The sequence below is a fragment of the Hyperoodon ampullatus genome (assembly GCF_949752795.1).
Source record: "Hyperoodon ampullatus genome assembly, chromosome: 2".
In the NCBI taxonomy this organism is placed as follows: domain Eukaryota; kingdom Metazoa; phylum Chordata; class Mammalia; order Artiodactyla; family Ziphiidae; genus Hyperoodon; species Hyperoodon ampullatus.
The window spans coordinates 118,810,876-118,825,732 of NC_136915.1; the positions used below are offsets into that span (position 1 = coordinate 118,810,876).

At 44.8% G+C, this 14,857-nt stretch overlaps 1 protein-coding gene and 1 pseudogene across 2 annotated transcripts; one reads left to right on the forward strand and one right to left on the reverse strand.

Annotated features, from left to right (window-relative positions):
• The first annotated feature begins 459 nt into the window (after positions 1-459).
• LOC307065335 (non-selective voltage-gated ion channel VDAC2-like) lies at positions 460-3,067 on the forward strand (annotated as a pseudogene). Its single transcript has 2 exons — positions 460-939; positions 2,769-3,067. The product of its transcript is annotated as a non-selective voltage-gated ion channel VDAC2-like (transcript).
• Positions 3,068-5,344: 2,277 nt separating this feature from the next.
• On the reverse strand, positions 5,345-12,311 carry LOC307065346 (intelectin-1-like; the record flags this gene model as incomplete). The annotated part of the gene is given in 10 exon segments (XM_079722155.1): positions 5,345-5,497; positions 8,120-8,167; positions 8,169-8,224; positions 9,080-9,098; positions 9,102-9,200; positions 9,603-9,761; positions 10,088-10,329; positions 11,287-11,388; positions 12,009-12,072; positions 12,297-12,311. Coding segments are annotated over 10 exon segments (957 nt in total).
• Between the last annotated feature and the right edge of the window lie 2,546 nt (positions 12,312-14,857).

The following is a 14,857-nucleotide window of genomic DNA, read 5'->3' on the forward strand; positions in this document are numbered from 1 at the left end:
GAAAAAAAGCAAATACAGTTGACACTTGAACAAAGTGGGTTTGAACTGTTCTGGTCCACTTACACGTGGGTTTTTTTTCAATAGTAAATAACACAGTGCTACACAATTCATGGTTCTTTGAATCTGCGACCACAAACACAGAGAAACCACAGATTTGGCAAAACTATGGGTACAGATGACAAACTATAAGTTATATGTGGATTTTAGACTGTGCAAAGTGTTGGTCTTCACAACGCACACATTGTTCAGGGATCAACTGTACATTAACAGGAGTTGACCAAGTACCATACAAATCAGGTTTAGCCAAGAACAAGCACAGGGCTTTTATTTCACCCTCTAGCCAGGACAGCTGCTGCCCAACCCAGAGCAAGTGCAGTGGCCTCAGCTGTGGCTGCAGTTCTCCCCTCAGGAAAAAACAGGGCACCTCTTCTCACAGTCTTGCCATGGAGTGTGTGAACAATGTGTATTCCTCTATCATGGGCTCTGTCATGGGCTGACCTTGGCAAATCTGCCAGAGATATTTTCAGTGAAGGATTTGTTTTGGGGTTGTCTGGATATGAAAACAAAATCACACTGACACAAAATTTTCAACATCTGGATCATCTAATACGGACACAGGTCAATTTCCTGGGACCTTGGAGACCTAATACATATACTATATGATCTAGCACAGAACAAAGGAACACTGATAACACGCTGGGAGCAGAATTAAATTACAAATGAGGACGAGATTTTTCAAGGTTTGATTATAAGATTTGGTACTACCTTCTCACACTAACATGGTAAAGGAAAATGGCAAAATCAAGTCTTCTTACAAGAGGGAGTGTATAAACCTTGGTTGTGATGTTGACTTGGGTTTTTCTGGACCTGCAACCAGTGGCTCAGCTGTCTTTGACTGTGGTGGCTAGCTTGCTGGGTACCAGCCCATGACCTGGGACAGTGCCAAATCAAAGCTGAAAAGGATAGTTTCTGGTCTTACATTTAGGTCTTTAATCCATTTTGAGCTTATTTTTGTGTATGGTGTTAGGGAGTGATCTAATCTCATACTTTTACATGTCCCTGTCCAGTTTTCCCAGCACCACTTATTGAAGAGGCTGTCCTTTCTCCACTGTACATTCCTGCCTCCTTTATCAAAGATAAGGTGACCATATGTGCGTGGGTTTATCTCTGGGCTTTCTATCCTTTTCCATTGATCTATATTTCTGTTTTTGTGCCAGTACCATACTGTCTTGATTACTGTAGCTTTGTAGTATAGTCTGAAGTCAGGGAGCCTTATTCCTCCAGCTCCGTTTTTCATTCTCAAGATTGCTTTGGCTATTCGGGGTCTTTTGTGTTTCCATACAAATTGTGAAATTTTTTGTTCTATTTCTGTGAAAAATGCCAGTGGTAGTTTGATAGGGATTGCATTGAATCTGTAGATTGCTTTGGGTAGTAGAGTCATTTTCATAATGTTGATTCTTCCAATCCAAGAACATGGTATATCTCTCCATCTATTTGTATCATCTTTAATTTCTTTCATTAGAGGAAAACACAGGCAGAACACTCTATGACATAAATCACAGCCAGATCTTCTTTGACCCACCTCCTAGAGAAATGGAAATAAAAACAAAAATAAACAAATGGGACCTAATGAAACTTCAAAGCTTTTGCACAGCAAAGGAAACCATAAACAAGACCAAAAGACAACCCTCAGAATGGGAGAAAATATTTGCAAATGAAGCAACTGACAAAGGATTAATCTCCAATATTTATAAGCAGCTCATGCAGCTCAATAGCAAAAAAACAAACAACCCAATCCAAAAATGGGCAGAAGACCTAAAGAGACATTTCTCCAAAGAAGATATACAGACTGCCAACAAACACATGAAAGAATGCTCTACATCATTAATCATTAGACAAATGCAAATCAAAACTACAATGAGATATCATCTCACACCAGTCAGAATGGCCATCATCAAAAAATCTAGAAACAATAAATGCTGGAGAAGCTATGGAGAAAAGGGAACACTCTTGCACGGCTGGTGGGAATGTGAATTGGTACAGCCACTATGGAGAACAGTATGGAGGTTCCTTAAAAAACTACAAATAGAACTACCATATGACCCAGCAATCCCACTACTGGGCATATACCCTGAAAAAACCATAATTCAAAAAGAGTCATGTACCAAAATGTTCATTGCAGCTCTATTTACAATAGCCCAGAGATGGAAACAACCTAAGTGTCCATCATCGGATGAATGGATAAAGAAGATGTGGCACATATATACAATGGAATATTACTCAGCCATAAAAAGAAACGAAATTGAGCTATTTGTAATGAGGTGGATGGACCTAGAGTCTGTCATACAGAGTGAAGTAAGTCAGAAAGAGAAAGACAAATACCGTATGCTAACACATATATATGGAATTTAAGGGAAAAAAATGTCATGAAGAACCTAGGGGCAAGACAGGAATAAAGACACAGACCTACTAGAGAATAGACTAGAAGATATGGGGAGGGGGAAAGGTAAGCTGTGACAAAGCGAAAGAGTGGCATGGACATATACACTACCAAACCTAAAATAGATAGCTAGTGGGAAGCAGCAGCATAGCACAGGGAGATCAGCTCGGTGCTTTGTGACCACCTAGAGGGGTGGGATAGGGAGGGTGGGAGGGAGGGAGACGCAAGAGGGAAGAGATATGGGAACATATGTATATGTATAACTGATTCACTTTGTTATAAAGCAGAAACTAACACACCATTGTAAAGCAATTATACTCCAATAAAGATGTAAAAAAAAGAAAAAAGCTGAAAAGGAATAAATTTGCAGTGCCCTACAGGACTGGGGACTTCCAGCTGCATACTATGCCAGTGATTCTGGGGACAGAATTTGGAGGATCAATTTATCAGAAAGGATGTGAAGATCTTGACACTTGGGTGAATCTTGCTTGGATATTAGGTACCGGCTGCACTCATTTGGGCATTGCAGCTAAATATCAGTTGGATCCCACTGCTTCTGTTTCTGCAAAAGTCAACAATTGTAGTTCACTTGGAATGGGCTACATTCAGCCTCTGTGTCTGGTGTGAAGCTGACACTGTCTGTTCTGGTAAACAGGAAGAACATTACTGCTGGAAGCCATGAACCTGGGCTTTCTCTGGGGTTGGGGGAGAATCCAGCTGTAGAAACTTCTGGGAAGAGATATCAGAAGGTTTGACCTGAATACATTTCCCCTTTGACAGTAGGCTTCACTCCCCCTCTCCTGACCCCCAGTGATGAAAACAAAAGACCATCTAAACAAGAACTGTATTTTAAATGTGCAGGCAATTTCATGTTAGCTGGCTTCTGGTTAAATTGGTTATCTGTCTAGTTACCAATGCTGCAGTCATGCAGTCACCTTGAATTATTTAAATCTATTTAACTGTTAAATGTACTAACCACCAATAATGAAACTGACCTTTGTGAAAATTGCTTTAAAACAAAATAGTAAAGACAAAGTCCTCTATCCAGGGTTTCTCAACCACAGCACTACTGACATTTCAGATCACATGATTCTCCATTTGGGGGAGGAGTCCTGTGCAATGGAAGGTGTTTCACAGCACCCCTGGCCTCTATCCAGTAGTACTTCTCCCACCCACACATCACCTACCAGTCATGAAAACGTCTCCAGATATTCCCAAATGTTCCCTGGGGTAGGGTCACCAGAAAAATATTGCAGGAGACACATTTATAGTAAAAACATTATTCACTGTTTATCTGAAATTAAAATGTAAGTGGGTCTCCTGTGTTTTTATTTGCTAAATCTGGCTGCCCTACCTGAGAAGAGATACCACCCACCTCCCACCCTATTTGAGAACCACTGCCCTAATCCACAGGAGCAATAAAGAAAAAGTATGGTGATGGGAGGTGGGGAATGTTATGATCAGATTTGCATTTTGAGCAAAACTGTAAAAAGATTGATCTGCTCACAGGCCAGGACTGCTGTCATCAGCTTCCTGTTTCCACAGATGAAACACTGAGACCTCACTGGAACCTTTGGCTCCCCTTTTGAATAAGCAACAGAAGATGGGAGCCCAGACCTTGCCATTCACATCCATCCTTGGGGAGCATGATGTTGTGAATCACAATATGAATAATAAATTTGGCCTTCATCCTGTTTCTGGCAAAGAGCTCCTAAAACACTTAACAATACCTAAGGGATCAGAGAAAAAAAAGGAGGGGTGCCTTCAGTTATATTAACGAAGTTAGAATCAGCCTTGTGATGAGAGGGTTGAAACTTTCAGTCCCACCTACCCTGACCCTCCTGGAGAGAAGTGGCAGGTTTAACCAATTGCCCTGGGCAATGATTTAATCATTCATGCATGTGTAATGAACCCTCTATAAAAATCCAAAGGATAGGGTTTGGAGAGCTTCTGGGTTGGTGAATATGTGGAGATTGGGGGAAAATGCCATGCTCAGAGTGGGCAAGGAAGCTCTGTGCCCTTCAGCCATACTGGCCCCAAGCATCTATTCCATCTGGCTGTTCCTGGGTTATACCCTTTTATAATAAACTGATCACCTAGTAAGTAAAATGTTTCTTTGAGTTCTCTGAGCGACTCTAGCAAATTAATTGAACCCAAGAAAGGATTCATTGGAACCTCCAATCTATAGCCAGTCAGTCAGAAGCACAGGTGACAATCTGGACTTGCAACTGGCATCTGGAGTGGGGGATTCCAGGGGCAGACTTGTAGGACTGAGCCCTTCACATGGGGATCTGACATTGTCTCCTGATAGACTGGGTCAAAATTGAGTTGAGTTGTAGGACATCCAGCTAGCCGTCAGTGAATTTCTTGGTGCTGTGAGAACCCTCCCCAACACACACGTTGGAATTGCTCTAGAATCATTTTAAGGATACTATCCCGACTGTCAAAGCAGGAGGAATAAAAGAAATGGACAGTTGTGACCTCTAATTCTTTTTTCCTACTGAATCTAAATAATAGTCACCTTGTCTTCCTTAAGATGTTGATGTTGAGGGCTTTATTTCATTAAACAATAACAGTATGATAGGAAATTTAGCAAGAAAGATTTCCCCCTGCTCTTCAATCTCACTCAGGGTTTCCCTAGAAAGAGGGGCAAACTTGTGTTCTGGGATACCAGAGACCTGAAGTTCCAAACTCAGACCGTCTAAAGTAGAAATCACCAGAATAAGAGGCATTATTTTAAAACATCCCTCCAGGTCTCAGTCAATTTGTAAAAAGAGTTCAAAGTAACTTAGGACCACAATGTGATGTAATTTATTATCTTCCTCTCCTTCTTAACATTCTGTTTTTCCATCTCTGAGTATCAGAGCTTAGGAGTTGGGTTCCACGTCTCACACCACACAGCTCTCAGCAGTAGAACAAGAGCACAGCTGCCTCAGTTGTTTCCCGGCTGCAGCTGTAACCACTGTGAGCTCCATATCCATTCCAGTCAAAGGAGGAGAAGTCCCCACACTGCATGGGATTGGCCTCTGGGAAGAATCCTTCTCTGCCGATGCAGTGCTGGGGGGCAGGGGGAAGAGACACAATGAGGGATTGGCTAGGACACCAGTGAACTCTTAATGGTCGAATCCCCTGGAATCTTTGGTCCTCATCCTACTTGGCCTTGACCGCTGCCCCACACAAAACCCTCCCTCCAGTGGACTCTGAAATCATGCTCTTTCCTGAATTCCTTTCTACCTTCCTTCATATTTATTCTCAGGCCCCTCAGCTCACCTCTTTTCCTCAGTCGATCCCCCAAATGCTATTCCTCACGGCTCTGTCCACACCTCACTCCCCCGATGATGGCTCATCTTCTCCCGTGACTTTAAGCTAGTACCAGCATAATCACATATTGTCAAGATACTCCTAGGGCTTCCCTGGTGGCGCAGTGGTTGAGAATCTGCCTGCTAATGCAGGGGACACGGGTTCGAGCCCTGGTCTGGGAGGATCCCACATGCCACGGAGCAACTAGGCCCGTGAGCCACAACTACTGAGCCTGCGCGTCTGGAGCCTGTGCTCCGCAACAAGAGAGGCCGCGATAGTGAGAGGCCCGCGCACCGCGATGAAGAGTGGCCCCCGCTTGCCACAACTAGAGAAAGCCCTTGCACAGAAACGAAGACGCAACACAGCAAAAAAAATAATTAATTAATAAACTCCTGCCCGCAACATCTAAAAAAAAAAAAAAAAAGATACTCCTAAATGTCGGAGGTCAGCCAGATATTTTCTATGCTTGAAACTCCATATCCAGCCGCCACTTGGATGTCTCCACCTAAGTATCTCTAGATCTAAAACTCTGCTTGAGCAAAACCAAACTAATTCTCTCTTGCTGCCCTTAAATCTATTCCTCATTTTGCCACCCATCTTAATGGATAGCACCCAGTCACCCAAAACAAAAACCTGAAGTATGTTCAGTCTCCTTCACTTGCCATCCCCCATATTCATTTGGTCATCAAGAACGGTTGATTCCACCATCTATGTATCTGTCCTTGCTCATTCAACTTTATCAAGAACACCCTGGCTCAGGTCCTTATTATTTCACATCTGCACCTTTACATCTGCCTCATGACCTCCCTGCCCTTAATTTCCCTGCTCTTGAATCCATATCCTCCACACTGCTATGTCAAACTTGAGTTTGACACATGTTTGGATTGTCTTCCGAATCACAAACTAGGGGTCCTTCCACAAGGTCACAGATGCCTCATTTTGACTGACAAATGGACAAACTGATAATTAATGGGGGAAGTGAAGATGTTCTTGACTTCAGGGTCACATTTCTCAGACTGACAGGAAGGAAAGGAAGGAAAAGGCCCTGCGGGAATGCCCTTATTCTCATAGCTCTGACTCCATCTTCCTCCTGCCCTTCCAGCTACAAAATTTCCCTCAAAGGCAGTCTCCGGTCACCACCCTTATGGTGCTCTCTTCTACAAGACTGGAAAAACAACAAAAACATAAAGCTTCTACAAGTTAATAAGAATAGTGGAGAATATCTTCATGACCTCAGCATATGGAAATAATTTTTAGACACAGCATAAAAGTACTAATCATATCTGAGACTACAGATAAATTGCACTTCAATACAGGAAATTATGTCCAGTGGTCAAAAGGTACAAACCTTCAGTTATAAAATTAGTCCTGTGGATGTAAAGTACAGACTGGTGACTATAGTTAACAATACTGTATTATAAATTGAAAAGTTACTAAGAGAGTAGATATTAAAAGTTCTCATCACAAGAAAAAAGAATTTGTAACTATGTGTGGTGGTGGGTGCTGACTAGACTTATTATGGTGATCATTTCACAATATATAAAAATATAGGGCTTCCCTGGTGGCGCAGTGGTTGACAGTCCGCCTGCCGATGCAGGGGACACAGGTTCGTGCCCCAGTCCGGGAAGATCCCACATGCTGCAGAGTGGCTGGGCCCGTGGGCCATGGCCGCTAAGCCTGCACATCCCGGAGCCTGTGCTCCGCAACGGGAGAGGCCACAACGGTGAGAGGCCCGTGTACCACAAAAAAAAATATATATATATATATATATATAGAGAGAGAGAGAGAGAGAGAGAATCATTATGTTATACACCTGAAACTTATATAATGTTATATGTCGATTACATCTCAATTAAAAAATAATAGTAACAATTTAAAAATTATGTCCACAAAATACCAGCAAAAAAGTAAAAATGCAAGCCATGGAGAAACACATCAACGTACTCCATAGGGTGGGTGTGCACACTCACACATACACACACACACACACAAACACACCAGGCCGTATATCTTGTCAAAAATCACATGCTCAGGACTTCCCTGGTGGCGCAGTGGTTAAGAATCCGCCTGCTAATGCAGGGGACACGGGTTCGAGCCCTGGCCTGGGAAGATCCCACATGCCACAAAGCAACTAAGCCCGTGCACCACAACTACTGAGCATGTGCTCTAGAGCCCGCGAGCCACAACTGCTGAGCCTGCGTGCCACAACTACTGAAGCCCGTGCGCCTAGAGCCTGTGCTCCAAAACAAAGAGAAGCCACCACAATGAGAAGCCCACACACTGCCACAAAGAGTAGCCCCCGCTCGCCGCAACTAGAGAAAGCCCCTGCGTGCAGCAACAAAGACCCAACACAGCCAATAAATAAATAAATAAACTCACGTGCTCAGTGTTGCAGCCCGTGACTCTCATCCCAGCACACAGGGCATTGGGCTGCTCTCTCATTATTAAACACCCTGAACTGGACAAATCCTGCAACAAATTCCCCTGGAAAAGAAGAGGCAGAGAAGGGCCAAGTATTCAAAGGAAGAACTGGAAACAGCTTCCCTTTCACCAGCACAGGGATTCCCTACACCAACAGATCAGGTTACAGCTCAACACTCCAAGCTGTGGGGAGAGAGTCCTGCACCTCTGTGGACAGTGGCTGCTACATCCTGACCCTGAACTTGGCTAGAAGAGAACCTCCCTCCATCTGGGGAAAGAGGACCAAGGCATGGGCTCACAAGAGGTCACTTGTCTGCCTAATGCTCATAGGAGAAATTAGACTCCACTGAAAGATCAGCAAGAAGACCTCCAGAGGTCCAGCAGCAATAAGCAATGATCAGATGTGGCCATCTGTTTATGCTGGCACACTTCTCATCCAATTACCATGACTTTATTTGCCCTACCTACCATTACCTGCTCTCACTGAAATAGTAAATGTAAAAAGTAATGGCTCTTGTTTTCCTACCAAAGACTTAAATTCTGTGGCTTTATTATGCTGAAAAAATATCTTCTTTAAAATAATAGCTATCCATCATAACAAAAATAAATTTTTCTCGCCACTTTGCAAATTGTTCTCACCTGTGAACATTAGCCTAGTTTTTACTATTTTAAGAGCCATACAGGATATTGGTTAAGAAGCCTGGGTTTATATCCTATAAATTGGAGAGGATAGTAATTCTAACTTCATAGTGTTCTAATGATGATTAAATGACACAAAACCATGTCAAGTTCCTAGAAAAGAGTTTGGCACATTGTACGTGTTCAACAAATGCTAGCAATTGTTAATTGTTGTTATTTACACTTTCCCCAAGAGTGCAGGGAAGGATTGATGACTGGGCTTTGGAAGCAGATACTCACGATGACCAATTGGTGAGTATTAAGATGCAGTTTTCTCAACATCACCAAAGTCATAGACCACAGGAATAGCTGGGCCATTGTCAGTCTGACAGCTCCCTGATCCGAACTTCACTGGGTATTTCTGCAGGGACCCAAGATACAGGTTGTGTGAGGACAGTAGAGAAGCTGCCATATTGGGAATTTGGGGATTTAGAGCCTTCGGGTGTCAATATGCAGAAATCAGTCTAAATAATAGTGACTCCTTCCCCCCACCACCACCCCATAGCTAGGTTCCTAACTAGCTTCAAGCCCCTTGTCCTTCTCCCACTCTACCCCCTCTCTCCTGCTTCATAGGCCTCATCCCGTGCTCAGCTCAGATTCCTCAGAGAGGTAGCACATGAGTTCACCTGACCCACAGGTGGAAGAAACACCAAGCACAAGCACCTGCTAGTGACACGGAACCCAGAGCAGACTTACTCCTCACCCCAGACACTTGGCTCTCTGTTCACCAAAAGAAGTGTGAACAGCCAGCAGCCCCATACACCTGGTAGAGTCCAAACAGATTGTGTCCCAGATTCGGGAAGAAGCTAGTGTTGGTGCGGTACCTCAGCAGGGAGCTGTTCCTCCAGTGCTGCAGGGGGGACTTGTTGGGCACATGCCACATGCCCAGGTCCTGGGCCTGGATGTCATAGTAACCAGGGTTCTGCAGAGCAACACACACACTGATCCTGAACAGCCCAGGAGGTCCCACTAACCAAAGACCCACACATGCAGTTCTCAGTTGAGCTGAGAGCTCTGGGCTCCTGGGGGGCAGGTGGCAGCAGCGCTCCGACACCTGCCACCTCCAGCAGACGATAAGTCCCCACCGCCCAAAAAGACCCGGTGGGAGAAAGTCGTGATTCAAGACATGGACTTTTTTCCTTCTTCTTCTCCAGCCCTACCTCCTCATCCCCATCTCCCACCCTCCCTTCCACATGCTGTGCTCCAGCCACACTCCCCGCCCTTTCCCAGCTGGGTGGTCAGTGCCACCAACCTTGTATCACTGGTGGACGCCTCTACAGACCCAAACGTGTTGGCCCAGTTGCCGTCACCCTCTGGGCAGTGTGCCCTGCTGCCCTGCTGACTCGACCAGCGATCACCTACCGTGCATTTCCCAGGAATGTGGTTCTCATGCACACTGGCCACTAGGGTCCAGCCGCCATCCCCAGAGGTCATGTCACAGAAGGCCTGGTAGATGATGCCATTCTCAGTGTAGAGGAAATACAGGCCATCTGTGGACGGAACCAGCCTAGAGAGCCCGTGTCTGTGAGCACAGGGTCCATCTCAGACTCCAAAACCAGAAACACCCTGGGAAGTCAGAAATGTATCCTAGAGGCTCCCACACATATCCATTTGTTAGAGTACAATTCTCTATGGGTCATCTATGAACAGGGACACTGACAGCCTTTGTTCCATGCTACATATTCAAAGACTCTGTAGCACTAACATCCTTAGAAGACAGAGATATTAATTCTCAGTGGATCGTGCTTCCTTCTGGCCTGGAGAGGCCAGAAATCAGCAGCCAACCACATCTCAAGTCTACATCAAGGTGTAGCCTCTCAACTAAGAGTAAAGGGTAGTCATGGTCTCAGCCCTTTATATAAGATTCAGATTCTCTAAGCGCAGAGTTCCTCCTCATACTCAGCCCCAAAGAGAATAAACTATCTTCTCTGAAAAGGTTTGTATTTGCTTGACAAACCCAATTTACGAGCTGCTTGGCAAACAAATTAAATCTGCAAATGTTTCCTGGCCCTCTTCACATCACCCTGTGGGGATGGGACTCAGGGAACCAGCACAAGAAAATGCTGATCCTCTGGCTACTGCTATGAATGTGAATAATAAATTTCTTTGTCTCACTGTCAGGAGTTTCATATTCTCTGCCAGCATCTATGAAACTGTGGCAGGCTAATTCTTTAGCTTACAAGAAGGGGAAAATCTTAGACTCATCACTGCTCTGGCCACCACCTGTCACCAGGAACACTGCATTCTCTCTGTGTTCAGAAGATCATGTCTGCTGCACCTGGGTCGGACCAAAAAGTCTCAAAATTCTCACTGGAAATCTCCTTGGCTGTAGCAGGAGTCAGAGCAGACAGGAGTGATGGGCACACTCCTCTTGCTGTCCATGACTGGGGTCCGTTTAGCTTAAAGGTGACTCAAATGAGAGGATGCTGGGTTGGTTTATAACTCACCACTTGCTTCACCACAACTTTCTTTGATTTCCTTGATGCTTCTAGGCAGGAAAGAAGCACAGGTTTTGCTCTCCCAAAATGTCTCAGGAGAATGGGTCGCTGCTAGAGGATGCAAAGATAATTCTCATTAATAGTCTGGTACTGCTGACAGCAGCCTTCCTGGCCATCAGATCCCAGCCCCTGCCCACTTCACCAGTTCAGCACTGCGCTATGAGACCCCAGAGGTCAGGATCCTCTCTGCTATGACTAGCTGACCCACAATCGAGTACAGGCTTAACACTTGCATTCTTCTGCTCAATTAATTAAAAGTGAAAATTATCATTACACCTACTGTGAGGATGGAATCGTGAGGATGGGGACTAAAGAAGGATATTCCCTGGACACAGCTCTGACCACCCAGCTCCCTCTGGGAATCCCCGGGCCAAGGCCATAGCAGTAGGAGTAGCTAGAAGGGAGCACAGTCTTTATCATGGCTCCCTGAGCCTCCTAAGCCACACAGAGGCACAGAGTGCAGCCCCAAGACATGCCTTGGCTTCAGACCAGACCCCAAAGAGGCCAGCAGTCAGCACCCAGGCCACATGTCAAGTCGGCTGCAAAGTGTGCTTCTCTGAATCTTCATAACTCCCCTCTGGCCCAGGGCCTCAGCATCCAGCCCGGCTCTACTCCTGCTCCACTGCACACCTCAGGTGAGCTGAAGAAACTGCGGCTCCTGAGTGACTGACCTGCACTCCGCCCTCTGCTGGCCAAAGAGAGGAACAGCAGGAGGCAGAATCTGGCCCCTGGCCCCTAAGGGGAAAGGAGATGCACAAGGTCAAAGGCTTGTCCATCTTTTCCTTCCATCCTTGCTCTTTGAACTTTCTGAGTAAGGAAACCTCAAATGGAAAGTGATGGGCTTATGAGCATTCTGGAACCTCCTGGAATAGCCCCCACCTCTATCCAATGCTACAAATCCTTAAGGGGCCATGGGCTCCTTTCTCTGAAACTCCCCATCTCTGAGACCAAGACCAGACCTGAGCTGGCATCATGGCTCCCCACACACTCGGATCTTGTCTCAGACTCAGAAACACCTTCCTCACAGCACGGAGAGCTCCCTACTTCCTTCCTCACAGATGCCAGGAGCTGAGAGTTCCCAGCCAAGTGGAGACTCAGAGCTACCGCCTCTGCAGAGAGTCCTGAGGTGGGTGAAGTGCTGAGCCTTTATGGGGAGAGCAAACCACGAGGGCCCTGCTGAGCCCTGCTCACTTCAGGCTGCAGGTCCCTCCCTCGGGAGTCCTTCCCTTGAAGGTCCCCGGGCCTTGAACCCTGGCAATGAGAAGGAATGTAGGACTGGTTGGAGGGGCAAGGAGCAGTGCTCTTGGTCACACTGGTGACACTCACCGTCTGAGGAGGGGGAACCCTGCTGGGTCAGAGCACATACAGTGTTACATTCTGTAACAGACTTTCAGGATGGATGGGACCTTACAGTTCTTCCCTGCAACCTGTCCTACTCCCACCTCAGTCAGATGCTCCAGTGCCTCACACACCTCTGTCAAGACGGCATCCTTCAAGTCTCTCCTGAAACTTCTCTGTGAAGCCTTCCCTGACATGCCCACCCACAGGCAAAGCTGATGGATTTCTCCCCTGTCCTACTACTGGACTTTGTCCCAACCCAGATTATGACATGCTTCACACTGTCATGTCATCTTTTATTTACTTTTTGGTTAGAAATAATTGAAAATTTACAGAACATTGCAAAAATAAAAATAACACAAAAACACACATATAGCTTTTACCTAGATTCACCTATAGTTAGTATTTTATCCCATTTGCTTTATCATGTACGCCCTCTCTCTTTATGCATACACAAACACACTTTTTTCTGAACAAGTTGAGGTAAGTTACATACATGAAGGCCCTTTCCCCTAGATAAGTGTGTATTTGCCTAATAGGGATATCCTCATATATAACCACATGCAATTATCAACTTATCAATATTGATAACAGATGTTCTATTTTTGCTTCTTAATCTTCAATTGGCAATTTTTTTACTTTTGTAACTTTACATTGTTTCCCATGGAAGTAAATGAACTTCATGATAAATTCTAAGTCTATGATTCTGTGCTGAGCCTAGGCTGGCCCTGAGAAAACCAAAGTCCTTGTCTCCACTGAGCAAAATATGTGGGCAGTGGCATCACTGGGCTTTCCTCCTAAAGGACTCAGCAGCAATCCCCAAGGAGTTTACAAAACAAGCAAAAGGGGCTTCTCTGGTGGGGCAGTGGTTGAGAGTCCGCCTGCCGATGCAGGGGACACGGGTTCGTGCCCCAGTCTGGGAAGATCCCACATGCCATGGAGCGGCTGGGCCCATGAGCCATGGCTGCTGAGCCTGCGCGTCTGGAGCCTGAGCTCCACAATGGGAGAGGCCACAACAGTGAGAGGCCCACGTACCGCAAAAAAAAAAGAAAAAAAAAATATGTATATATACATATATATATACATATATATTAATGTAAGTCTTTGTCTTTATTTGCATCTTGGGTGGGTTTTTGGGGGGATGTTTGTTTGTCTGTTTTGGCCACACCACACGGCTTGCATAATCTTAGTTCCTCAACCAGGGATCAAATCCAGGCCCTCAGCAGTCCTAACCACTGGACTGCCAGAGAATTCACAGTATATTTTTAATTATGTTTGGAACAACTTTTTCACTATAAATTTTATGAAATCTAAATGCAACATCAACAATTCTGATGAATATATAGTATATAAATTGAGCTGAGCTGTATGTGAGTGTTAAATACACACTGGATTTTGAAGACTAAGCAAGAAAAGAAATTTTTTTAATTGACTACATATTGAAATAATAATATTTTGGCTACACACACACACATATTAAAGTTAATTTCACTTTTTTTTTTTACTTTTTATATAGGGTTAAAAGAAAATTTTAAATTATTTATGCAGCTTGCATTTTGCTTCTATTGGACAGTGCTGCTCTAAGGTACAAACCTTTCATTTACTAGCTGCAATTAATTAGGGCCTAAACTCTGAAGTTACACGTTAAGTTGTCAGTTTTTGCCTCGTAAAAACACAAATGATTGAAGACTACCCCAAAGTTTTATTGCCCAGCTTATTTCTAACTTAGTTGATTTATTCCAGAAGGCCCTTCCTGACTACTATATAAATCTCTATTCCACAAATGCTCTTTGTTTTTTGTTTTTGTTTTAATTTAATTAATTTATTTATTTTTGCCTGTGTTGGGTCTTTGTTGCTGCACGAGCTTTCTCTAGTTGCAGTGAGCTGGGGCTACTCTTCATTGCGGTGCTCAGGCTTCTCATTGCAGTGGCTTCTCTTGTTGTGGAGCACGGGCTTTAGGCGTGCGGGCTTCAGTAGTTGTGGCTCGCGGGCTCTAGAGCACAGGCTCAGTAGTTGTAGTGCACGGGCTTAGTTGCTCCAAAGCATGTGGGATCTTCCCAGACCAGGGCTCGAAACCGTGTCCCCTGCATTGGCAGGCGGATTCTTAACCACTGCGCCACCCAGGAAGTCCCTACATTTATTTTCATACTGTTAGAGGTATATCTTCAGGGTAAATTCCTAG